General features: G+C 39.9%; 1 protein-coding gene across 5 annotated transcripts in view; it reads left to right on the forward strand.

Moving 5' to 3' along the window:
• The window catches only part of IPCEF1 (interaction protein for cytohesin exchange factors 1), a 45841-nt gene extending 26561 nt beyond the window's left edge, over window positions 1-19280 (forward strand). For 4 of the 5 annotated variants that reach the window (XM_074537705.1, XM_074537708.1, XM_026794105.2 and 1 more), the window contains 3 exons: window positions 598-967; window positions 8699-8892; window positions 13341-19280. In XM_074537705.1, the coding sequence (XP_074393806.1) occupies window positions 598-967; window positions 8699-8892; window positions 13341-13541 (765 nt within the window). In that variant the 3' untranslated portion in view covers window positions 13542-19280. The remainder of the gene's footprint in view (window positions 1-597; window positions 968-8698; window positions 8893-13340) is intronic. The other variant, XM_074537706.1, reaches the window with a different exon arrangement.
• Window positions 19281-26424: the final 7144 nt, after the last annotated feature.

Here is a 26424-nt window from a genome sequence, read left to right on the forward strand (position 1 = left end):
CAGAAGGAGTAAATTTCTGCAGTAGCAAATCTGGCTTTCATATCATGATGATCTCATCACAATTTCTGATAGTTTCTGCTAAGCCTACTTACTCTGGTGAATGATTATCCCTTGAATGGACTAGGAAAAATACTTTACTGTACTTCAGTGCTTGGGACCCCTTCTGTCTATCCCTGGTTATTGCATTGGTGGAACTGTAGAGTGCTTCGTGTCCAATGGCTAATTTGGAGTTTTTCTTCTTCACTCTTGATTAGGACAATAAAGTGAAGACAAATTAAAGAAAGAAGGCGAGTGTGAGACCTACCAGAGAAGGCTACTTTCCGCATAATAGTTTTCCTTGGTCTTTGTTTCTAGGCACTGTCAGGTTCATACCTCTTTTGCCTTTGGCTTCCTGGTGGCTTGGTTTCTGAAGTTACTGCTCTGTAGGAGATTGATTGCCACACCACTGGTTTGTTTGGATGAATAAGTAACCAGCACATCAATTTTTGGTCATTCAGCATTTCAACTGCATATCTATACATCATGTAGAACCTAGAAAGAGGAGTAATTTGTAAATAATTTTTCTTTTTTCTCTTTTTTTCTTTTGTTTCTGGAAAGCAGGATCAGCAGAAGTCATCATTCACCTCAACTCTGTCAAGTGAAGCGTCTTGTTCTCTCTCCTCTCCTGAAAGCACTTTCAATTCCCAAGAATCATCGTCTTCCTTGACATCCAAAGTGGTTTATTCCGAGAGGCAGTCCTGGCTTGACCTGGTCAACAGCTCTGCCACGGAAGAGGGTGATCAGCCTTTAACGTTCTGCGTACAGATCCATTCTGACGAGGCGCCACAAGTGGTCTGTGCGGATGCAGCAGAAAGCCAGGAAGTCCAGCTTTCCCAACCCAATGGTGGATCCCAAACCTCTTACCTAAGTGCAGATACACATTGTCTAGCTGTGCCAGATGCAGCAGGACAGCGATCACCAGCCAGAGGTGAGCTAATGAGAGAGGAGATTTTTGCTGCAGAGCCGTACAATAGAAGAGTTCCAGGTTTCCTTAACTTCCTTCCCCCTTCCTTCCTCTATATTCCTCACTGAAGAGTTTTCCAGTGGCACATCATTTATAACATTTAAATTATTGCACATTAAATATATAACCTAGTATCTGGTTTGTAGGTACCTTTGCAACTTTTCTGAGATTGTATCTATATGTTAGACCATAACCTCTGTGTATAAATTTACCATAGACATAATTTTATTAAAAGCCTTTATTTCAGGGCAGATATCTTTTATTCATTAGGATTGAATCAAAATGTTAACAAAGTGTGTCACAGAACGGACACTGTAACAAAACTGTAATATGTAGAGAACAGTGAACATAGGGTTAAATCAGTTCAATTTTACAAATCTGTGCTGCTGCATTTACTCAAAGTACATAGTCCCTATTTGCTTCATTAAGCTTCATTGTAATCAAGAGACAACAACTGAAATCCTGAATCAGAAAGTCTATTAAGACTGGATTTTGTTTAAGCAAATAGGTGTCTGCACAGTATCCTCCTACTGAAATGTACTGCTAATTGAAAAAGGTGGCGTGGTTCCAGAATTTGGTTGAATTGTTACTGTTTGTAACTCTCCTGTGTAACGAGGAAATATCTCCTGCCTTTTGAGCAAAGCTTCTTCTTCCTGAGTTAAAAGCAGTTGAAGCCTAAGAGTTGCTCCTGGCATACAGTTCTGAGTAGAGGAGTAATACATAAGGGAGCAACAACGCTCCTGTGCCTCAGCTCTTCCCATTATTCCAAATCCTTGTAAAGATTTGAAATGACTACTCTGTTGCTGAAAGAGAAGGGTTGTCTCAGCACAATGCAAAAGAAAGGTGCATCTAAAAGCTTAGGCTGAAAATAATGCAGTGGTGAAAAGAAACAACATTGGAGTTGTTGGGAAATCAGGGCATTTCTCTGTAGATGAACTTGATACTGAAAGATGATACTATGAGACACATTAGTTACCTTGTCAGTCTCCCTATGTTTTACAAATATCGACACATAGAAAGCTGGCACCCCTTTATGTAGTCATACCTTTCCTGATTTTACACACACGCAAAAAAAAAGGACGTTAAGAAAAGTAAAGTTTTCATCAAAGTGAAAATTAACTCAGTGTTTTATGCTCACCTACCTTATCCATTTTGTAGGCTTCTCTGCTAGAAAATTCTGCAGCAATGAAGAGCAGAAAAAATTAAAATCCAGAGTGAGCATATGTGCTGTTTCTATGCATTGGAAAAGAGTGCTGTGCTTTGAGTTACTGTGAATCTAATTCCTCTAATTCTGTCTTTTCAAGTTGTGAAAAGGTTGGAGCTGGCAGAAATGGAGTCTCTAATGAAAAAGTCACAAAGACATATTAAATATATTGTTTTCTGTAATTTTACCTTATGAGTGAAATTTGATAAAGTCATATCTTTGGAAAACGTCATTAGGGATAATCAATTAGATTGCTGGAATGTAGGTAATAAATGGCATAGTGGCTTATAGATCCTGTTGATAAAGATTCAGTGATTGCTCTTCAGAAATCTAAACTTTTGCCTAGAATATACTCCTCTGGTATTCTCAGAAATCCTGCAATTATGTGTAGGCTATTGCTTTCCATTGTAATGTAAGTGTGACAAATACTTTTATGGAAGTCAGAGAATGTGCATGACACATTCATAATCACTTAAAGTGTAGTTTGATCATAGGCTAAATCATACTAACCAATTAAATGGGATTAAAATGTAAATCAAGGCATATTTTTGTATACTCCTGCAGTGTGCAAGATGGTTTAATTTTGATAAGGTTATTCCTGGGGAAATGAATTCTTCTGTTGCTCACTGCTTAGCTGATGGGCAGCCCTGATGGCAGAGCACAGAACATTTCCACCTGAGCCACGGTGGTGATCACTGACAGAATTCCAGGAATAGATCATTTCCCCAAGACAGTCACTATGGAAACTGTATCACCTGTCACCTCACTAGTTCTTGTCTGCATCATGACCCATTGCTGACCAAGCAAATGTACACCAGAGTTAGGCCTGTCTTTCCTTTATCAGTCTGCATATTATGGGCTGGGCATAGAGAGTGCTGCTGTGCGGGGCTCTTCCCTGCAATGGTCACTGAAAACATTAAGGAAATATTTTGCAAGGAGATTAAGCTACTTCAATTTGAGCATGAAGTAGGAAAAGAAGAATTAATGTAAAAAAACATTTCAGTTCCAAATGAAAGTTATCAAAAAGGATGCAATTCTGGCTCTGTGGCTCATCCCCCAAGAATTTCCCTCTCCAACTAGTTGATAAGCATGTGCATAAATACTGTGAGATGAATTCAAGTTGTTGAGTAAAATCTAGCTGCAAATTCTCCTGATTTGCAAAACTGGTAAGAGCACCCTTGTTATCTGATGCAAAACAAGAAGGCATACTTCAGTGCAGTGGGCATTATTTGCTTTAAAGTGCTTCTGAATAGCGTGTTTCTGACATGTTTCAGTCATGATAGTGCATCCAGGAGAAGACAAGTCTGTCTTTGGTCCACATTTGTCCTGAAAGCACATATTCCCTGTGTGTAAAGATGGCCCTGCTATCATCAGAACAGCTATGTTCTTAGGTAGTCTTTGATCCCAATCCCCCACAGAACCTACGGGTGTGTCTCTCTCCTGGTGAGGATAAAAAACCCTGCCACACTTTTTTCTGGCCACATTCTTCAAGGCAAAGCCACAAGTTGAATTTTTGGTTGTAGCTGATAAGAGCCTAGAGTTGAGGTGAAAATTTTCTAGAACTGAAGAGAGCTTTAGCTGGGCAAAGTCTAGAAATGGAGACCAATGTGAGAAAAGTTGGTACCTAAAGGAAGAAAGAGTAGCTGTGGTTTTGTGGGAAGAGCTTACCATGAAAAACTACGAAAACAGTGAAGAAACCCTAGTGATGAGTTAAACAATGGAAGAAACATTTTCCAGAAGTAAATGAATTAATCTCCATAAGAAAAGCTACAGATTCAACTAAATTATGATGATGGACTATTTTTTCTACAGAAATTATTTAATGAACTCTGCTAAGCAACTGTGAGTATCTGGTGCAAGGAGCCGTAACATTTGATATCTTTAACAATCTTTCCATCCACTCTTAGTGGCGTTATGAGCATTGTCAGCATTTATTCTCTGCACCAGTTACTGGGGAGATCTTACATACCAGAGAGTGAAACAAAGAAGGGGAGTTTATCAGTTTTCTCTTTTGAAAGGAGACCAGCATTATGCATCCATTTGCTTTTTGGGAATATTTAAGACTTTGGTGATGCAGCTTGCTACATGCAGAGTGACAATGGATTCTAAGCTGCCTGTGATGCAAAGAAACTGAAAGGTAAACAAGAAACAGCTGAGAATACAAGCAGCTGTCTGACTACGTGCACTGTATCCAGGAGATGGCCTGGGCCCCTCCGGGATGACTGGACACACTCTCCATGCTTTGTATTTCTTCTGGCAACCACTGGAAGAAAAAGTATATGACCCTGACACATCACCATTAGGATCAAAAACCTCAACAGCTAAAGGAACCCACAGAAACTAAGAGGTTTTATAAGAAAATAGGAACGTACGTTCCTATTTATTTAGGGATCTACTACTATAGCAGTAAAATCCTTCTTCCCTGAATTTTCTGAGGGTTTCATGATCTAACAAAGTTAATGTACCTTGGCAAGGCATTCCTATTTTACCACTTCTGGTTCATTTTGCCTTAGCTCACAGTAGCTGTGGAAGATCTGGCGTGTGCTGATATTTTCAAACCTGGGCAGCTTTTCAAATACCTCTTGAATTTTATCTGGGTTGGTTTTGTGGGAAGGAGTTGGTTAAATAGGAGCTGGATTTATTTAATTCCTTCTGTTCTCACGACTGACATCCTCTTCCTCTCTGGAGTCTGCCTGTGCCAGTAATAGCCAGAACAGATCCTCTGGTGTGCTCTGGCCCCTTTGTTTCTTCTGCAAAAGTTACAGAAAATAGCTGGATCGTGGCTGAGACTAGACGAGAAAAGTGCTTATGGGGAGAACAACTGGGTAGAGAAACAACTTGAATAATTATTTTGTTTCTCATCAAAAAAGCATTAGAAATCACAGTGAAAACTGTGGTGCTATGGTTTTCTGAACCCTCTGAAAAAGGATACTCATTTATGTTGTTTCCAGTTCAGTTTATTAAAATTCCACCCCTCACTGCTGAGTCCACTATACTGTTAGACAACAGCACCTAATTGTGGTAGCATAGTTTTCTGAATATTTTTTTCCAATCTTTCCTCCCTTAGTTCTGCATTTGCCAGTGAGGAGTTTGCCTGAGTTATGCTCACTTAACTGAATTTTGGTTCTGTATTTTCTGTTCCATAATTATGTGGGAAATGGGATTTCCCTGAGGTGACTTCTTATTCCCATCAAAAAGTCTAGTACCACTGTGGAGAAGAGAAGGTCTAGGGGGTGGATAGGTAGGGAAGGGAAAAAATCATCTGTGACTTTTTTCTCTCTGCTCTTTTCAGCTTTGGGAGTATGTGTTCTCTCCACTGGTGTAAAAAATTTTAGCAGAATCAGAAACAGAGGTGCTGGCAAAGCTACAAGATGCTCATAAGAGTAGCAAGAACAGGAGGAAGAAGCAGAGTTTTTTTTCCCCTGGGATTAATACACAACTGGGGGTCTGTGAGATCTCAGTTACAGAATGGGAGAACAAATATTTACATTTCAGATAAATTTAGTCAGATACATTCTGTTGGAGGTGGTTTTCAAAGTAAAATGGTCTTTTTGCCAAATATTTCATATTTCTTTACTACCGGGAAACAATCAACATTATTTTTCACAGCTGCTTTTTGAAAGTTCTGGTTAATTTCACTTATGGAGGCCTAAAGAGCATTAAAGTTGAGATTTCAGACAGGCTCCTGTACTGATTCTCCAAGATGGAGAGTCTCAAAATATTAATGTCTCCAGCCTCTGGCAAGTTGGCTGACAGGAGGGCTGAAGCTGAAAATTGAGGAGGTGAAGAATAGGCATGTTGAGCCTCTGGGAGGTTGTTCTTGTCTGTTATACCTCCTGTTAGAACGAAACTCCAGATAAATGGCATCAAGCCTCAGAATTGTGTTTTAGCTCCCCTAAATCAGAATTTTTCAGTTCCTCCATTACCTCTCCCCCCTTCAGATTTACAGCATCATTCTAATGCATTCAGTGGCAGCTTCAAGCTTGCAAAGTGTGGGCTTTTTCTTTCTGAGCTTGGCTCAGGGGTGCTCAGGAGGCTGAAGGTAAAATTCCAGATAGGTAACAGATAGTCTGGCCTCACTTTATAGAGGTTTGTTGGCAGACATATTCTTTGTCAACAGCAACAGTGTTCTACACAAATGCACAATATTAGGATACTCTCTTATTTTTTAGCAGTAGTTGAAATTAATCAAAGATGGTGACAAAAGTGCTGTGTAACTCATACCTGGCTCTACACAACCTGTAAGTTCCACTAACCCTTGTTTTTCAGCAGTTTGTTCAAATTCCATTTAGTTCTTCATCTATCTGATATGAAGAATCTGACATGTTCCCTTCCCTTTGAAATCATCTGACCCTGATTAATCCCTTGGAGGATGAGAATGGTGAAAGAATAAGAAATAGGAAAAGAATTTCAGGTAGAAGTCTTGAAAGTGTGCAGAAGCTGAGTACACTTTCCTGGGCAAGTGCATCATGTATGAGCCTTCTCCTGTGCTTTTCTCCCTTTGGCTCCATCTTTTTCTGTGCTGAATGTTACTGTACTCCTGACAGTTTCCCACAAGTGCATGGAAGATACCAGATTATTTGGCATGAAAGAAGAGTGTTCAGTGAGGGTGAATTTTTCTCAGTCTTTCTGCTTTGTAACCCTCTTAGGATACTGAGGAAGTTCATGGGTTAGCCTCAAAAGGTGTCTGGAGCAGGGACCTTAAGTCCGCTGTGGGTTGACTTTATCTAAGATTTGCTGAGCAGGACTGAAGCAACTTTTCCCCCTTCTTACACAGTTTTTCTTGGATAGCTTATAAAGATTAATTTATCTCTCAAAGTATTACTGTGCTCAGTCCTGATGGGTGATGTCTACAGCAGAGTTGAGCCAGTCCTGTGCAGAAGCTGGCTAATGAAACAAACAGCTGCTTCATCCCAAGAAAACAGGCAGGAAACTAGTTATTGCAAGCCTCATGGCATGTGCCAATAGCTTTCAGGAAATACTATTGCCGTGTATTATGCCTTACACTTCCATTTTTTTTTCTGTTTCCTGCAGCTTGTTAAATATACAACAGTTCTCCTTTTCCTCCCCCAGCAATGTACCAATGTTGGAAGTTATATTTAGTTTTAGTTAAGTTGCAGTAGGCTTTTTATAATCACACAGTAGTGAAGAATAGGCCAGAAACACAGTGAAGGCAAATATTTGCAGCATATCATAAACCTTTCTCGTAACCTAAATATTTAGAAAGAACAGAGATGTAGGAGGATGCTGTATTTTAAAAAACATGGAAAAGATAAGAAGCAGCCTCCTTAGCAAGCTGACATATTGCAGCATTCTTTTCACAGCAGCATGACTGAGCAGAAGGACTTGTTCCTTTTGTTGTGAATATATTTGCTGACTGTAGATGATTTAGAAAAGTAAATGTTTAACTTTAAAAGAAAAAAGTGTCCAGCCAGTTCAACGGGAATAGGAAGGACTGCAGTTGAGAAGAACCAATACCACTACCCCCAGTGACATAAAACCAAGTGTTATCCAAAGTGGATCTTGAGGGATTCATTAGCACCCTGAAAACAGCAATAGCTGTAAGACTTTGCTTTAGAAATCACTGAAGCTGCATGGACTGAAGGACAAAAAGTGAGTTGTGCAGTCTGTTGCTAAAAATGTCCTTCTGCTGAAACGCCCCTACATATGCCCAGCACATTTTCATTTCCGTCTGTTCATTTTAAAGTTGTTTTATTCTGAGAAATGCCTTTGCTTAAATTTTCATCTTATTTTATGCTATTTTCAGCTCTTTATTTACTTTTCCTTTTGTGTACTCTCTGTCTTGGAAGATGGTCCTGAAGCTTGGGAGCCAACAGAATAATTAAGGTGGAGATAATCAAGGCTTTGTTGTGAGGATTTATAAGCAAATTCTCTGCTGCAATGTGTGAAACTCAGGGGCGAGGCATTGGATGTCCCAAGGGTTTTTGCTTTAATCTGTTTTCTAGGGACCTTCTCTTGGGGCTCCTGAAATGTTTCTATGTTTCTTTTAATTGTGCATTTTTTTGAAACTGTTTTCAATAATTACCAAAACCTGGTGATGAATCAGCACACCAAAGAGAATTTGCCCTGAGAGTTGCCAGGTAGAAGCATAATTCTCTGTGAGTAGCATGCAGGGTGGGATGAATGGGTGTAGATGCTATCAGAGTTGTTTTGTTCAAACATAGGGCTACTGACAGTTGTTCAAAGTCTGTGATATATCTACAGCATTAAAGCAGCACTCTACTAGTGGAGATACAAGACACTGTTGGGATCATCACCTGATTCTTAGCAACATGGGAGTTTGCCTATGTCTTTCTCATAGGCATTATTACTCTAGAAATGACCCTAATTGCCCTTAGTTTTAACTCTAATACAATTATTTTTTGAGTTGGTTAAGAGCCTTCCTAATAGCTGAAGGCTAAAAACATAACTTTTCTGTTATCTGCTGATACATTCACGTTCTCATACCCAATTTATTCTTTTCTTTGCAGACCAGGAAAAGTGTGATGATGATGATGAGATGGAGCGACTTTACAAGTCATTGGAGCAAGCAAGCCTGTCTCCCATTGGTGACCGTCGACTGTCAACTAAGAAGGAGCTTAGGAAGTCATTTATCAAGCGCAGCAAAAACCCCTCCATTAATGAGAAACTGCACAAAATTCGAATGCTGAACAGTACATTAAAGGTGAGTTTGCTGATCTTGCCAAGGAAAGCTTGAGAGAAAAAAACAGTTTGGCTGAAAAAGAAGCAGAACCGACTTCAGCTAAACTGTAATTATATATTTACTGAAAGCCCCAGAGAATTTTGTTAAGTTTTGGAATTCTTTTTTCCTGCTTCATTGTGAACACTGATCTGCGTTATGTTGTTCAGCTTGAACTGGAAGCAGAGGCAATAGCTCAGGAGGGACTTCTCTTACAGAAGTTCCAGCCCATTTGGAAAATTTAATAAAGAAAACTCTTGGTTAACTGGAAAACTTGCTAGCTCAGCTAAATGCACTAAACAGGGGAGCCTTAAAAAAGGAAGAGCAGACAAAGTACATTGATGATAAAGGACATGAAAATGACCCTGAGCCAAAAAAAGTTTTCCTTATGTGATTATCAGAGAATGTACAGGATGTGCCAAAGCTATTGTAAAGACCTCCTGTAACTAAAATATTTCTAATAACAAAAGCATCCTGCTTTTATGTTGGAAATATATCACGAACTAGAGGGGTACAGGGGTTCAGGTGACGTTCCATGAAAGGGCTGGTAAATCTGTCTGGAATGTGGGAATTTATGAAGCAGTTTACTTGCCAGCATCAAGTGTCACGGGATTTCAAAGCCTGCTTCTGAGTGGTACTGAGGGAAACAAAAAGCTTAACCACAGCATTTGTATTGTAAGGAGAAGACAGAATAAATGCAAACTTGGGGCTTCACTTGTTTCTTTTCGTATGCATTAGAAGCAGGAATTGAGTATCTTGTTTCAAATGCATGTATTTGGCTTCAGCACTGTAAGCTGGAGAAATGCATGTAGAATGGTTGGACTTGATGATCCTAGAGGTCTTTTCCAACCTTAGCATTCTGTGATTCTAAAAACTTATCCTGCCAGCACAATCATTGGTTTATTTGTTGCAATGGAAGGCTTGGCTTTGGCACCTCAGCCTGTATTGAAATTCCTGAAAAGTAAAGGCAATTGGGAAGAGAGGCATCCTTCTTGGCTCTATATGAGACCTGGTGAAGTCTTTCCTTAGTATCAATGAGTTTTCAGAGATGTGGCAGTGACTACAGAAGTATTCATTTGCATCAGCACTAAAGTGAGTCCCCCACATAGCTGCAAGTTGGTTTAAAAATGGTGTCTACTTCCTACATACAGAAACATTCCAAAACGTTTTCCCTGCCGGGGCCCTCACTAATAAATCTAAGAACCAGTTAGTGCAAAATGGAGTTGTATTTTGTGGGACAGTCACTTTCATTAGTATGGAGCTGAATGGAAGCCCTAATGTCAGACATGAGCAAGGAGGACAACGGTGCATTGATTTAGCATGGGAGTATTATATAAGTTGTGATTAACTTAGGCTTGTCTAGCGCTTGTATTTAATATGGAAAAAATAAGCTTTGGAGTGTTCATAGCATATCAAATATGTTGATCTCTTTGGATTTTTGGCTTTTTTTTCTCTTTTGGTTTTTTTTGGTTGCTGGTTTGTTTTTTTTTTTTTTGCTTTCTTCAAACTAAGAACCTGTAGTATTTACAAGACAAATAAAAAAGCACAGACACTTTCTCATAGACACAAACAGAGCTCTCTACACAGCAGTATTTAAGTTAGCCTGTCTGAAAGTCAAGTGCCTGCAGTGGGAAAGTGCCATATTAATTACATCAGTGGAATTATGTGCTTTTAGAGTCAATTTTCTTAATGTATAATGCAAGACATAAGATAATTGGTGTCCGGTTTATCTCGGCTGTTTGAGGGGCCTGGAAAGGCCCGAGGTGGCCTTGGGGCAGCCCACGTATCGAAGGACGAGAAGAGGCTTCAGTTCTTCTTTCGGTTTTTATGTTTATTAATTGTTTATCTAAAAGATGTTCTTTCAGCCGAACAGAGATCTGCTCAGCAGTCAGCCATGAGCACACTGTGCCGTCCTCCGGACCGCCACGTATCTTTATACCCATTGTTACGTGTACAATATTTATCATTTTTCCCCAATACCATTTATTCTCATTGCTGGGTGCACTCTCAGTAATAACCAATCCAAGAGTGCCACCATGGCCAAAGAAGATGGAGGAGAAGAGGAAGAAGAAGGAGGGCAGGACACACCCCAATTCCTCCATCTTACTCCTCTAAACCCCCCTGTACATAAATCCTAAACCCTGTGTCTCACCCTCTAATTAGCTAATCTTTTCGCCATTCACCCCGGTGAAGTCCTCTTATCTTCATACAGGTGTCGTCTCCCGTGTAGGGTCAAAGTCCTGCCACCAGACACTTCTGGCAACATTCCAGGACTCCCGGGCCCCCCAAGGGTGGTCTCGGAGGCCCGGCATCTCAGGACTCAGATCCTGAGATCCCACAATTGGAAATGATCTACTGGAAATTTAAAAATCAGGATTTTTAGATCCATATGTATGCTGCTTTAATTAAAACCCTATTAGTTTGAGAAGTGATTTATGCAAGTCTCAATGCAATTTTAATTTTAGACTTTTGACTCCACATATTTAACAACAGATTAATGTTGCTGCCACAATATATCATTAACAAAACATGCTTTGAATATTTTGGAAGAGAGGGAAGCTATGTGCAAATGCATCACAGTCTTAGTGAATGTGGGAAATAATTTTAGTGCTACAGCAGAAACTCCATGGCATGACCTTTTACTGCAAGTTGGTCCAGTAGAAACACTTCTCTTCCTTCCACCTCCTCATCTCCTTTCTTCTTCTCTTAAGCTAACTGCATGTATCTCTGCATCAATGCTAGAAGTGTTCTTAAAAGGGTCTTGAGGGTAGGATTTGTGTAAAACACAGTTGAATGAGCTTTTGGGTTTGAAAAGCAGCTAAGGCATGACAGGAATTGGAGCAGTTGAAGGTTCATTGGATTAGTAGCAGGATATGGATACAGAAACAGCTGATGGTTGCTATCAGAAGGTGAAATCAGTATGTGGGAGTACTTTCAAGGTGTTTTCAAGGCAGCCACCAACACAGGGTGTCCTTGGGTATGATGAATGGGTGGCAGCAGGAGAAGATGGTTAGAACTATTCATTGCTTTCACACACAGACTGGAGCAAGGGAGCCCAGCAAAAGTAGCCAAGTTTTGTTAGTGCAGCATGGTGCTTCCATTAATAAATTATACTGTCACCCTGATTTTTTTAAGATTTTCTAAGCCTTCTGATGTTTACATTCTTGTAACGAACTTTCTCACACACTTTCTGTAAATAACCCATTGTTTTGCATTATTTTATGGAGGAAGAGAAATGTGATAGACTGTTGGTTTGTCCAGTGTCATTGGAGAGGCAGCACTTTTACCCTCCAATCCACTGTCACTTTCAGAAAACTATAAATATTAAAGTCAGATAATAAACTTCCCTTTTCTTCACCTTGAGAGCAGCAGTGTGTGTACTTGTGTTGTTTCGTGTCCTATAGCGACATTATACCTGCTCTCTGGGGCTTCACTATCCTGTGGTCCCTGGATAGGCAGTATGGGCTGGAAAAGTGAAGTGGTTTGTTATGCTACAACATGAGGACATCAAAGAACATCAGTGTGTGAAAGGAGGGTGTAATGAAGACAGAGCCAGGCTATTTTCAGTGGTGTGCAGTGACAGGACCAGAAATGAGGGTTCAAACTGAAGCACAGCTTTCCCCTGGATAGCAAGAAACACTGTGAAGGAGACCAAGCACAGGTTTTCCAGGGAAGCTGTAGAGTCTCTATATTTGGAGATATTCAAGAGTCATCTGCACACAGTCCTAGGCAGCCTGCAGTAGGTGGCTGTGTTTGAGGAAGGGTTTTGGCCCAATGACTCCCAGAGGTCCGTTCCAAGCTCAACCTTTCTGTAGTTCTGTGACATACACAGTCTCAGTGTCCCTGCATCAGTCACTGCCCGCACCTTACAAGTGAACCAGGGTGCCTGCTATACATGGTCTGAGTTGCTCTCGCCTAAAAGTAGATGCCAGATTTATTGGCAGTAGCTGGTGGTAGATGGCAGACACAGGTACTGTAGCCACTCTACTGCCAGTGCACAAATTATATCTAAAATTATGGTCAGTCCAGCTCCCAGAGAAGAGACATTTATTATATGGAAAAGTGTTTTTGAGAAAGTTAGAAAAGCTGTGAATTACAGAAATAAATGCTGTTGTGTCTTGTTTCATGCAAGCACTGTCTTGTTGAGAGACAGAATAACAGTGTGCAATTTTCACATGAATCTTCTCTCATCAAGTTTTGTTAAAAAGCATATAAACAAATCTAGATGAAATCATAACTTGCCTTTAACTGGGAAGAATTTTTGCTGTAGACATAACTTTGATGAACTGCACTCTAAAAATGGGAACAAGCTGCCAGCAGGATGGGTAATTGGCCATCTCCTTGTGACATGAGTCTAACATTCCCAGAGTGTTTTTGTTAGGGACAATTGTCTTGACATTTTCTGTGGAAATAACCACTTGTTCTCTTCCTAGTGTAAGGAACATGACCTGGCCACAATTAACCAGTTGCTAGAGGACCCAAAGCTGACAGCGGTGAAGTACAGAGAGTGGAGGAGCACAAACATCATGCTGGTCCAAGATATATATCAGCAGCAGGAGGTCCAGGACACATCCACAGAGAATAGTGAAGAGCAAGAAATGACTCCACAGCCAGTCACTGAAAGTGCTATTTGATCAGCGGCACATGACAAGATTTTTCTGCATGGGTCTTCACGTACAAGCGATTTAAGCTGCTGTATTTTGAGGTTTGTTTTTCGCAAGTGTTCTTAAAAGGAAAACAACCCAGTCTCCAAAGTTTTAAATGTTCTTGCAGAGCTCATTTAATGTCAAATGGGCAAGTTCCCCAAACTTGCCCAAAAATCACGCCTGACTGTGGCCTGCATACGTAAGAAGACTATTTAACAAAGCAGCAAAGAAACGTTTTTCAGTTTTTGGAGAAGAAAATTATAAGTGTCCAGCTCCTGAAGCATGCAGAACTATGTAATATCTACTGTATAAAGATGAGATCCTTGGGATTGTTTTAACCATACACCTTACCTTGAAATGAAGCTAAACTGATCTCAACAGGATGTAGCCTACTCTACCTTTTTACCCTCTCTGGTAACCTGATGTATTAGTTTTCATCTCTGTACCCATTTACTTTCACCACTCAACCACTTTAAATGGAGACAAATGGAAGAGCAATTGTGCATGAGTTGATACTGTTGACAGATTCCAGGCACCCAGTTTGGGCTCTGCCTGGTGTTTTATGAGTTTCAAATTTATTTATGGTCCAGACCAAGAAGGTACTGTCTTTCTACAAGAAGAAGAGGTCTCTAAGTTTTTGCTAACATGTAATTTAATCTTCAGTGAGACAAGATTCAACTTTTCTTATGGACTTGGCAGAATTCCTTGGAAGAATTATGTTCTTTCTTTTTTTGGCAACTGGGAGTATATAAGGTACAAGTTCATCCCAGAGTCCAATTTAAGGAAGGTGATCATATTCACAAGCCAGAAGCTAAATGACTCAACTCCTAATGTGGACCTAAAAGTGTAAAACAAAGCTGCAAATATTTTTGTAAATATATGTAATTTTATTACTTATATGAATGTGACTATGTACTGTATAGATGTTTTATTTATATATTTATATATGCTGAATTTCCTAATATAAATAGGCACTTGTGGACCAAGCCCACTCAGCTGGGAGTGCTTACAGATTGACTTGAAATGCCTCTTTATTTTGTGTTCCATTATAGATCACAGTAATCACTCTCCAGCTGAGACTACCCTGAGGCATATGCTGTGGCTCTTTCTTCTGCTTTTCTAGCTTTGAGTTTTAGATGAAGAAAATCTGTACAACTTAGGGCCTGAAAAAAGTTTTCTAGAGAGTTTGAAGAGTTCCCTTTGAGGGAAAAAAAAAAAGAGGTTTTACTGCAGGATCATGACTTTTTGGGTTCATTGTCCTCAGTACAAGGTTTTGGGCTTTTGCCTTCCTCTTTTCTGTAGTATAAGGAATTTTGCAGAGTGCTGAACTTTGAAAAGCAAGAATTAGTCCACCATTCCCAAATAAATGTCACTACAGGAACTGTGACAATCCACACTTCTGTTGATATTTCATGAGGATATTCTTTGTCATTAGTTTTCAATACAGTTTATCTTTTAAAGCAAAATACACTATGGACATGCAGCCATATTCACCTCTCTTTATACATTTTATGTTTTATCATAGCTTGATTGACAAAACAAAAGATAATGGTGTTAGTGGGAACATATGAAATCTTTTCCACCTGTGTAGTGATTTGTTTGAGTGTTGATATTGCACTTTTAATACTCAACAGCTTTTCTTTTAAAATAGAGGCAAGGAAACAGATGAAAATGACTAAATGGGGAAGCAGACACAAAATCCTGGAGGGTTAAAAAGCTATTCTTTTCAGGAAATCGTCATATGAATGGTGATTCCATCACTTCACTAATTCTAATTAGAAGTTAAGCAAGCTAAATATCTGCTGCAATTTGGTTTAGAGTAACTGCATCTTAAAATGGAGCCCATTTTTAGGTTGCTTTTTTTGTTCTTTTCGTTTTTTGGCTTTTTTTTTTTTAATGATTCTTCCACCATTCCCATTGAAATGCTGTCCATTAACTGCTGAGAACACCCTGAAAATTAGGAGTGTAGGGATTTATCTGCTTGGTCCATTTAATTTTTAACTCCCTGCTGCTAAGTAATGGATAAATATTGGAGGACGAATTGCATGTTCTATCACACATGTGAGTTTCTCATGAAACAAAGCAGGTAAACACTGTTCTCCTTCAAAATTATCTTCACTCAGATGCTGAAAAGAAGCACATGCTTAAGTGGCCCGTTGAGCTGGGACAGACAAGTCAGTACTTTGCAGTTCTGAGCAAACTCCATTTGCTGAAGTAAATTTGCTGTATGCAAAGAAAAGCCTATGCTGCCTGTACGTGCTGTGTTGGCTCTTTTCACACTGCACTTGTGTAAACACAGACAAAACAGCTTTCCCAAATCTAGAGACAAAGAGATGGCCTTGGACTGCCCAAACTCCACTATTGGTTTTGACAGATTACATAGCTTGAAATTGCTTTTAAATTACTCTCTTTTAGATGGTTAGTAGATACTTATTGTAGAAGTATTGAGGTTTTGGAGACCTACTAAGCATGGGCTCTATCACTCCTTAGAAAAGAACAGAAAATTCTTGAATGGGGTTACTTTAATCCCAGTTATAACTTTAACAAATTTCTTTGTTCAGGAAAGCAAATGCATGTATGGATTTTGTGTACTGTGCAGGAAGTCTAACTCCACTCCCTTCAGCTACTACTTAGACTCAAAATAATGGAAAGCGTGGAAAATGCAAAGTGAAAATTGCAGTGAAACAGGATTAATTTTCTGGCATTGCTAATTATTGTGACAGTTTTTGCCTGGGTTTATCACAAGGAGCTGCCCAGCAGCGTGAAAGCCATAATCAGAGACAGAATTACGCACAAGCTGACAGCTACAGCAGGGGGCTGCCTCAACAGGAGAAATCTGGACAAGTCTGTGCTCTGCTCAGTGATGCTTGGAGTAACTGGTATTTCTTGGTCTGGATTTGGAAGACCTGCACTATTGACTCACAGCATAGGGAGCTGTGCATCCCTAGTGTGTGAATGTCAAGAAGTTTTTAACCATCTGCTTCAAGGGACATGTTTTGTACACTTTTTTGGGAGGAAGTGTGTGTGTGTGGATATGTGCACATGCACAATTTTTCTTGTCAGTAAAGCCAGTTGGTGCAGGAAGTCCAGCAATGGGGATTTTGGAATTCCTGGTAATAATACCTGATTTCAACTGTTTCTGCAGCTATTCTGGAAATTGAATCTCTCTGTTCTGGTGGTGTACATCTCATGAGATACCAGAATGAGATGGGATCACGTTTCCTTTCCTATGATGGAAGAGATTCCATGTGGGGATTGTGAATATTTTTACATCTAGCTCTGATGATTCAATAAATACTAGGGTTTCACCTTGTCATTGTTTTAAGTGCAGCTGGAGATGAAACACCATGCAGTTGTTTGCTCAGGCCCCTCTCTTTTCCTTCCCCATCCCTGTGTAATGGGGAACAGAATTGAAGTAAAAATTGTAGACTCAGACAAGAATGGTTTTATAATTTAAAATAAAGTAAAATACAACAGTAATGGTAAATAATAATAATTAAAAAAAAGGAAAGAAACCCAAGCAAGTGATGTACAATGCAATTGCTCACCACCCACTGACCTGCCAGATCCCTCTTCCCAAACCCAGATCAGGCCCCCCTCCCAAGTAGCTCCCCGTGGTTTATTTACCTGGCATGATGTTCTGCAATGTGGAATATCCCTTTGGTCAGTTTGAGTCCCCTGTCCCAGCTATGCTCCCTGCCAGTTTAGTTTTTTTGTGTATTTCCCCACTGGCAGAGTACAGGAAAAGGAAAAGTATCCTTGACTTTGGATAAAACATGGCTTAGCAGAAAACAAAACACCAGTGTGTTATCAATACCATTCCCATTCTGAACCCAAAACATAGCACTGTAACAGATACTGAAGCAGAAATTAACTATACCCTAACTGATACCAGGAATAAACAGGAATAAATAATGTGCTGCTTCTCTTTTTTTGCAAATCATTTGAATTTTGGAGGATACCATCATATTGAGAGAAAAGGCTAGTGTGGGGCAGCCAAGGAGGGAGGGGAAGAAAAAACACGGTATTTGATTTAAAACTCAGTGGAAATTCAGAATTTAAAATTATTTCTAACTTGAAAAAATTATGGATGTGTTACATCTCTTGTGTAAGCCTGTAAGCTTACATATCTAATACAGATTTAATATGAAAACCTGTATTTTTAAACTTTTCAAGTAGCAAAGGAACCCATGAAAGCATACTTTTATGAGGGGAACTGCATGTGCTGTGTTTGAGTTTTGGGCTTTGGCCTTTTTTTTACTCTTTTGCTGGTTTAGTCCTGCAAAAGTAGCCAATTGTAACCAATTGTACCCAAGTGAGTGCCTGAGTTTACTTCACTTACATGAGACCTGTCTTTCTGCTAACGGGAAGCCAAAGTGGTTTTCTTGTAGTAGTGGAGCCAAAGTGGAATTTCCTGTTTTGTGTCAGGCATTCAAAGCAGCAGACATTTTAAGATGTCAGTGAGCATTTCCTTGATGCTTGAGGATTTATCCCATTTTCATTTGCTTCAAGCTGCAACATTATAGCATTTTTTAAAAATGGCATTCATTCTGAACTGAAATAAAATTTGAGGTGAAAAAAGGAAAATAGAACAGAAAAAAAGCTTGGAGCTAAGATCATGCTGAAATTCACATCTCTGCATAGAGTAGTAGGAGCTAAGCTTGCCAAAAACTAAGCATTTCAACATTGAAAAAAATTGCAAGGTGTTGAAAAGAGTACTACATTCCTTGAAATTTGCTATGGGAGAAGTTCCAAGACCTGTCTGCTCTGGAAAAATGAATATTTTCCTAATTTATTTCCTCCTGATAAAAATCCAAAGGGAGTGGTTTTTATAAGATGGCAGCAAGTTAAAGATGAAATATGCATATAATTCATTGATAGCTCAACTGCCTTGATGTATGATCTGGAAATGATTGACTTTAGATGACTCAGCCTGTACCACTCAGCCTGTAGAATCCATTTCTTTGGGAAAGCATTGTAGCTACCAATGTCTGAAGCTTATGCACCCCATCTGGTCCACATGAGGTCCATTTTGAAGATATAGGTGAATGGTCTTTCTATAGGGCAAACAGTTTGTGTCATCATGCCATAGCTTAGGAACCACTCCCTGTGTCCTAGATGCCTTAGGACCTGCCCAAATTACTCTGATTCTTGAAGCTGCTTGTGGCAGTTTTATCTTCTCCCAACCAAAAATAAATAGAGGCTATGAAAGTGCATCTCCCACTCCCACATGAATTAAAACCAGCACTAGTCCAGCAGAGATTAATGTAAGTCACCTTATTTATGAGTGTTTACCAAAGTAGCTCACCTGGTGAAAAGCCATTTGTGCATACGAACAGCAGTGCTCTTGTGCCAAGCTTTCAGTGCTGAGGGCTGGCCCAAAGGAATATGGATGTGTCTGTCCCATTGTGCTCTGTGTAAAGAGGAAAAGTCATGCACAGAAAAAGATTTACCAGGACTTCTATCAGGCAGTGGCAGAGCCTGCAGCACCACAAAAGTACATGGGATCCAGATTCAGTATTTTATCTGCTGAGTCTTTTTTTTTTCTTCACTGGTTTAAAACTAACAGCACAATGTTGGCACTCAGCGCTGCCTTTTTACTGCTTGTTGCCTACACGTGTGAATTGATTTTCATGGAATGATACACACATCTTGCAGAATGAGAGCCTTATGTTTGCACTTGTCAATTAAACACTGAAATGAGAGAATATTTTGCTCAGCCTTTTTTTTTCTGCTTATTTTCACCACAGATCTTTCAGTTTACTTCTATAAAAAGAAATAATTTTTTTCTGGTTCTTTAAGCAAGCAATTTCCTTGTGGGACTAATATTATTATTAAGTTGTATAATCTGAAACCAGGAAGAGTCAATGAATGGTTTGACTAAGGAATGCCTTCTACTAGTTCACTATGTGGTATTTGAAACTGCTTTTAAATTAGTTAACTCTAACTCTTAATTGGTTATTGTAGGCACCCTTTAGGAAAATCAGTCTCTTTTGACAGGTATGGAACATTACTAGATTATTTTTAGGCTCACAGAGCAGCCTGCTTCAATTAAAAGAAGATAGGTATTTTTGTCAAAAGGCTTTCAGTTTAGCTGGAGAGGCCAGCCAGGTAGCAGTACGGTGAAAGTGTGTTTCCTAGGAAATGAACTTGTCCTAAGGGCTCAGCTGAAAAAAGAATGTCCCTGTCTCTGTCCCCTCTCTTTCCCCAACCTCCTACATGCTCCCACTGCTTGCCTTGGGCTAATCAGCTCATCATTGGGCACCTCTGTCAGCTCAGCCCAGTCAGGCAGCAGGGAGCAGACACAGCAAGCTGGATATTCATCTGCAGTGATGACAATGAAATTGTCTCATGGAGAGGGTCAGTGCCCAGCAGAGTCCTCAGAAGGGATGCAGCTGGATTCTGGAGGCAGAGGCAGAAGGAAGAAGAGCTATGTAAGTGGGAAGGAAGAGAGGGACTCTTTCCTTTCAGAAGTAAAGCATTAGCTTGGCTCATGTTCCCACAAAGTTATACCTTCGCTTCTACCAAGCAATGATTTCTCTTTTTTCCCCCTGCTAGATAGGGAGTCATGAAGACAACCTGAGGAAACAGTTTTCATGTGATCTCAGCCTGTGCTCTGGCTTTCCGTGCCTAATGCACAGCCAAACATTTGTCTTCTTGGCCTGAAAACAAAACTCTGCAAAAAAGCATCAAATGATGCCTCTCTTTAGGATCCTTCCTGGCATGCTTGCTGTGGGAATGCTGACAGGAAAGGCAGTGGGGCACCATATGTCTACCCTTATGCCTGCTGTAACACCTCACCTCCCTGCCTTGGGCTGCCTCTTGTTTGGCTCTTGCTTTTGCTTTACACCCTCTTGTGGCGGTACAAAACATCAGCTGTTCCAACATTTTATAAAGGTGTCGTTGAGTTGCTCATTATGATTTGGACATTTATACTTTGCCTGATTAAAAAAACCCTGTTGGGCTTTATTTGGCTTGCTTTCTGTGAGCTTGGGGTGAGCATGATCACTGGCAACACAGAGGGCAAGGGCTCCATCCCTGCATCTGACCCTATGTCATTGCTGCTTATTTTGGAAAGGCTCAGTCACCATTTTTCTTATTATTGTGGCTTTTTCTTATTGCTGGAAGAAAGTGCCTACTGTCAGTGAGAAAGTTCCTGTATTATCTTCCTCTTCTCAAGAAATATCCTGGTTATCACTGGGGGATGTTTCAAATTGTCGAACAGAAGCCTTGGCAGTACATGACATACAGTGCACAGTGACAAACTGCTCTGTTATTTTGGTGGGGAAACTGTATCTTTCCCCTTTCCACTTCTTGGCCAAGTGCTCTCAGGAAGACAAACAAGTTCTTGTACTGCGGGTGAGAAAACTTTTGCGAGAGGCTCTCAGCGTGCTCCTGAAGGAGAAAACTGATCCCTCAGCACAGCCTGCTGGCTGCTGGCAGCACCACAAGCAAGGAGGCAAATCACAGGTTCGTGGGTAAGAGTGGAAACAAAGGATCATGATTTTTTTGGCTTCATTATCCCCAGTACAAGGTTTTGGGTTTTTGCCTTCCCCTCTTCTGCACTTGTACAAGTTCGTGATTGTCTCAGCTCACATTTGAGGAAGTTTTGCAGAGAGGTGACAGCATTTACAGCAAGTGTGAAAATGGGAGACGCTGTCTGGGACACTGACCCTCTCCAGAGCCGAAACGGAAGCAGTAAAATGAAACCAAGGTCAGTCTGGAGATAAAGATGCTCTTTAGTGAGAAAGAGCAAGTGAGCACCTGAGCAGCAAAGGTGAGCACAAAGAAAAAAAAGCTGGTAAATTAGGGGGTGTGGGAAAGGGGTAATTATTTTCTAATGAAAAACAGGTGGCATGGGATTAGTGGAATACCCCAACTGGCCATACAATGGATGGGGATGATTTTTAGTATATGGTTATTTAATATCCATGTATCTCATCCAGCAATTTATTAAAGCTGTTTTGCAGAGCACCCTAAAATTTGAGGGTTCAGATGTCAGAGATTTTTTTTTTGGTGTAAAATGCACTTAAGGACCACATTTCTGTCCCTTGTGAAATGTTCTGTGCATGCCAGGTGAAAAAGCCACTGTCATGGTGTGTCACAAGAAAATGGCTGAAAAGTCAGAGGCATTTCCAATGTCCTCAACCCTTGCAATGGCAGTCCTGGTAACTGACAGGCCTGGCTGTGCTCTTGCAGTCCTGTTGCTGAAGCAGAATCTTTGTTTCTAAGGTGCATTTTACTAAATCTTATTTTTTTACAGACAGTAAATTCAGTTCAACTTGGCTAGCGCTTCAGTTCATGCATTACAGCAGCTATGAAGATGACTCTGCTAGTGGTGTCATTTGCTGTGAAATTTGGAAATTTTTCTCTACAAATGTCAGGAGGAGCTCCAAATCAGATTTTATATTATTGTAAAACACACACATCACCTTCCCAGATAGAAGTGATATTTCATCACGAGCATAATTTGCTTTCTGTGAAACAATTTATTCTGTTCATCTTGCTGCTCATGACATGAGGCAATTCAGGCAACTGTGTTGTTTCTGAAATGTGTTTTCTAACACAAGAAAAAGAATGACTTATGGTGCTGGTACTATTAGGAAGGAGCAGATGACAGCCTCAGGACTGAGGCAGCAAACAAAGCTCAGCACTTTGGAGACATTGTCACAAATAACATCTTCAAAAGAGGATGTGGGAATGAGGATGGGAAGAGAAAGGAAGCCTATCCCATAAGGAATCAGAGAAATCATGAAGGCAGAGTTTGTGTGACAGCGCTGTTCATACAAAAAATCAGTGTGTGAAGTAAACTCTGGGAATAAAGTTCAGATGCAGGAAGGTGTGCACTGGTTTAGGAGCACAGCTGCTCTGGAGGATTCTAGGGTGACCTGACTGAACCACAGCCCAGGCAGGACTGGACATCACACCAGCTGACATCTGGACCTGGATTAATGACACAGGACAAGAGAATCCCATGGAGAGAAAAAACAGGCTGCAAATCTGCCTTAGTTCTTGAGTTCCATTTGTTTCATAGACACCACCAGGCAAGGTAAGCAGAGAAAGATAAGACGTAGTAAACCATGGCTTGGATGTCAAGGATAGGAAGGTGACACAAAGGAAACCACAGCAGGTTCAGTTCCCAAGGATGTGTTTCACACAAGAGGCAGCTGGAATAGGTCAGCACTCTGGGCCTGAGCTTTGCAATGTGGCCTGAACCATGATGCCACTTTTGGCAATGTTCACAAAAAAAAAAATCAGTTTCTCCAGCCTTCAGTTTTCCAGTCAATTTGTTGCTTTGGAAGATATGAAATCCTACTGTGTGGGTTTACACCTTCCCTGATATACCATCTACCTCCTGGAGAGGACACAGTGATAAATTCTGTTTATAGTTCAAGAAAGACATAGCTACCTCTGGGATCTTATGCCACCTGCAGCCTCCCAGAGTTTCACAGCAAAATTACTTTGGATGAGGATCTTTGCAACAATTTCGTACTCCTACTTTGTCTGTCAAAATTTCCAATAAAGATCAGAAAAATAACTATACCCATACCTGTATTCAGTTCTTAATGTAGCATCCAATTAATTCCACTGCACCAAATTCACCTTTGGCATTAGCTGAAGAAAGAGATCTAGTTTTTCCTTTGATTCATTGAAAGTTTTGGAATAATTTGTAGCTGCAGTATCAGGCTAAATTCTCAAGTGCTACATTAGTGAGGATTATAAAGGTAGTACAGATCAAGATGAAAGAGAGATGTTTATTCTGTATTGCTCCAATTAATCCTTTCAAATCCAGCAGCAGACTTTTCTGCAGCACATACCCACAGATTCACAGATTAAGGTGTTGATATTGGTTGCAACAAAACATCTTGAGCTTGAAGAAAGCCTGTACAATATTGAACACTCACAATACTTTTTTTCTTCATAGCACTTTTTATATAACATTTTATTTCACTGCCCTTTGAAACAGTTTCCTCTCATTAAAACCACCACAATCTTAAACTTAAAAAAAAGTAGCACTTCTTCTAACACTCTCATTGATACCTGTCCTGAAAGCCCAGCAGCAGCCATCAAATACATTATTAGAAAATATGCACTTAGAAGGAAGAATAATTTCTACAAAAGAATAGAAGAAGAAAGAGGATTGCTGCTGTGTTGGAGAAGAGGCAGCAGTGTCCACTGAACTTACACCAGACAGAAAGTAAAATAGCAACTACAAAGCAGAGGCAGTAATGTTAAAGGGAAAAGGGTGGAGGAGTGGAAAGGGGAAGCCTTAGTAAGACAGCATGTGGAGATAACCACCTATATGACATTTAAAATTTGCCCGAACTTCTACTCCATTATAGGTAATACTGATTTCACTGAATTCTCCTGCATAATAAATTTACTTATGCTGTTTGCTTTCTTCTCCTCACTCACTTCTAGACTGTACCTTATTATTGACATATGTTCACTCAGGGCCTGGAAGAGATTTGCTGAAGTTCTGGCATTGTTACCTAGAATCTACTGCAACTAGTGACCTGTATTATTACTTTTAAACCAAAACATTGTGAAGACATCCTTAGATGGTGTTTTGCTCATCCTTCACAGGCAAATTCACCAATCCAGAGATTTGAAAGCCAAACCCAAATGCTACAACTTTCTGTTCAGACTGTCTGCAAAGGCTGTCTAGTCTTTTACCAAGTCCAAGTGATCCCAACACATGATGTTTTGCTTTAAGAAAATTGTGGATGGAGGGTATTCTTGGTTCAATAAGTTGAAATCCCATTATACCTTCATGATACTTCTGTCTAAAATGTCTCTAGCACATACATGTACAGGGGACCCACCTGAATTGGCCATTGCTTCACTTCCTACTGATTGCAATTCACTTTCTGACTGCCATTAAAGAGAGTAAAACTTCCAGGTGGTGAAGGATCTGGAGCACAGGTCATAGGAGAAGTGGCTGAGGGAGGTTGTTGGTGTTTAGCCTGGAGAAAAGGAGGCTCATGGAAGACCTTATTGCTCTCTGTGACTGCCTGAAAGGAGTCCCAGGTAACAAATGATGGGATGAGAGGAAATGGCCTCAAGTTGTGCCAGGAGAGGTTTATTTTGGATATTAGGAAAACTTGCTTCATGCAAAGGCTTGTCAAGCATTGGAACAGGCTGCCCAGGGAAGTGGTTGAGTTCTGATTCCTGGAGGTGTTTAAAAGATGTGTAAATACGGCCCTTGGGGATGTGGTTTAGTGATGGGCTTGGCAATGCTGGGTTAATTCTGGACTTGATGATCCTAGAGCTCTTTTCCCGCCTAAATGATTCTATGATTCTGTGATTCTACTTCAGTTCAACCAATAGGCAGAAGCACAGGTGGTGTGTACAGCTACAAGCACGTGTGTAATTCCACTGCTATCTCTACTTTCACACAGTTGGCTTTGGGTTTCTCTGCCATATCTAGCACATGTTTTTCTTGGGAGAGAAAAAAGCTTTCTCACAATTATCCCATATTCAACTTCCAAATTACAGAGATGATGATGGCAGTATAAAAGTCAACATCAATGCTCTATCAAACGTTTAAAAAAATTAATTTTCTGTTGCTCTGTAATGAACTGCATTAAGCCAGAGACCATCAGCACAGAGGGAGGTAATAGTTATTAGCAACACCAGTGGGAGGCCCCCCTGTTCAGAGTTCATCTGGTGATGATATTCATCTTCTCTATTACCAAGAATTAATGTCAAAGCATGAAATTTTGATCTGTCGTAAGTGGATACTGTGATATGGTCTGATCCTCTCTTGAAAATAGAAGTCTCATAAACATTTTTTTAATAGATTTTGTGTTAGTGTTATGATGCTACCATTCTCTGTTTCTATCTAATTGTGTTATGGTACATGGAAGCAATCTTGATTTGTAAATCTTTCAGAGCAAGTTTTGTCTGCCTTCATCATCAGACCCCTTATCATATTTGGATCTACCAGGTTGTATTTATCCCTCTGACTCAATGTACAGGACTCTGGAGAAAAATGAGTTCTTCTGATGCTGCCTACTGACAGCATTACAAGGGAAAAATAAAATAGATATTTACAGAAAGGGACTGTGATAGTAAATTGATGTGCAGAAACAACGTGATGCATCATTTACATGTGAACAGTGTATCCTGGAGCCTGCCTGTTCCCTGTTCTTTTGTCTTCTCTACTCTGGAACATCAGATACAAGAAAATATCACAGTGAAGGAATACAAAAAAAGCAATTAAATTTGAACAGCCTGTATCATCTCTGCACTGTTGAGTAAACCAAGCAAACATTTAATATAAGAGGTTTGAATATGTACCTTTGCAGAATTAGTAAGAAGTGAGAGAGAATTCAGATGATCCTGAACTAAACTGTTTCTTATTCACAAATATCTTACTTCTTTGAAAAGTTCAAAAGAAAACAACTAGTTATTGGAAATCTGTGTGGGGGAAAGAAAGAAGAAGAATATGATCCTGTGTCAGGTAAAAAGTTCAGCTGAAGTCAAACACTTTTACTTTCATGTTATTTGACAAAATGTAGTACATGGAATCACTAATCAAGAGAAAATTTTTAAAAGATCAGGAGAAACAGCAGCTGGTCAAATTAGGAACTGGATACCAATATAAAGTAAAGTGCTGATCTTATCACCTGGTTTGGAGTACTGAATTGCCATTTCAGTACTGGCAATTCCCAGATGATATATTTTCCAGGCAGTTTACAGTCTTGACACAAAAGTCATCACTTTGATCCTACACCTTGAAGAAAATGTTTGATGCAAAGCAAAAACTGAAAGAACATATTTCAGTTTGTTTGTACAAAAAGGCTTTCAAGAGAACACGGCCTTAAAACATAGTTCTAAGAAAATCAAGAACACAGAAGTAGGTCAC

Source organism: Zonotrichia albicollis, chromosome 3, assembly GCF_047830755.1.
Source record: "Zonotrichia albicollis isolate bZonAlb1 chromosome 3, bZonAlb1.hap1, whole genome shotgun sequence".
NCBI lineage: Eukaryota > Metazoa > Chordata > Aves > Passeriformes > Passerellidae > Zonotrichia > Zonotrichia albicollis.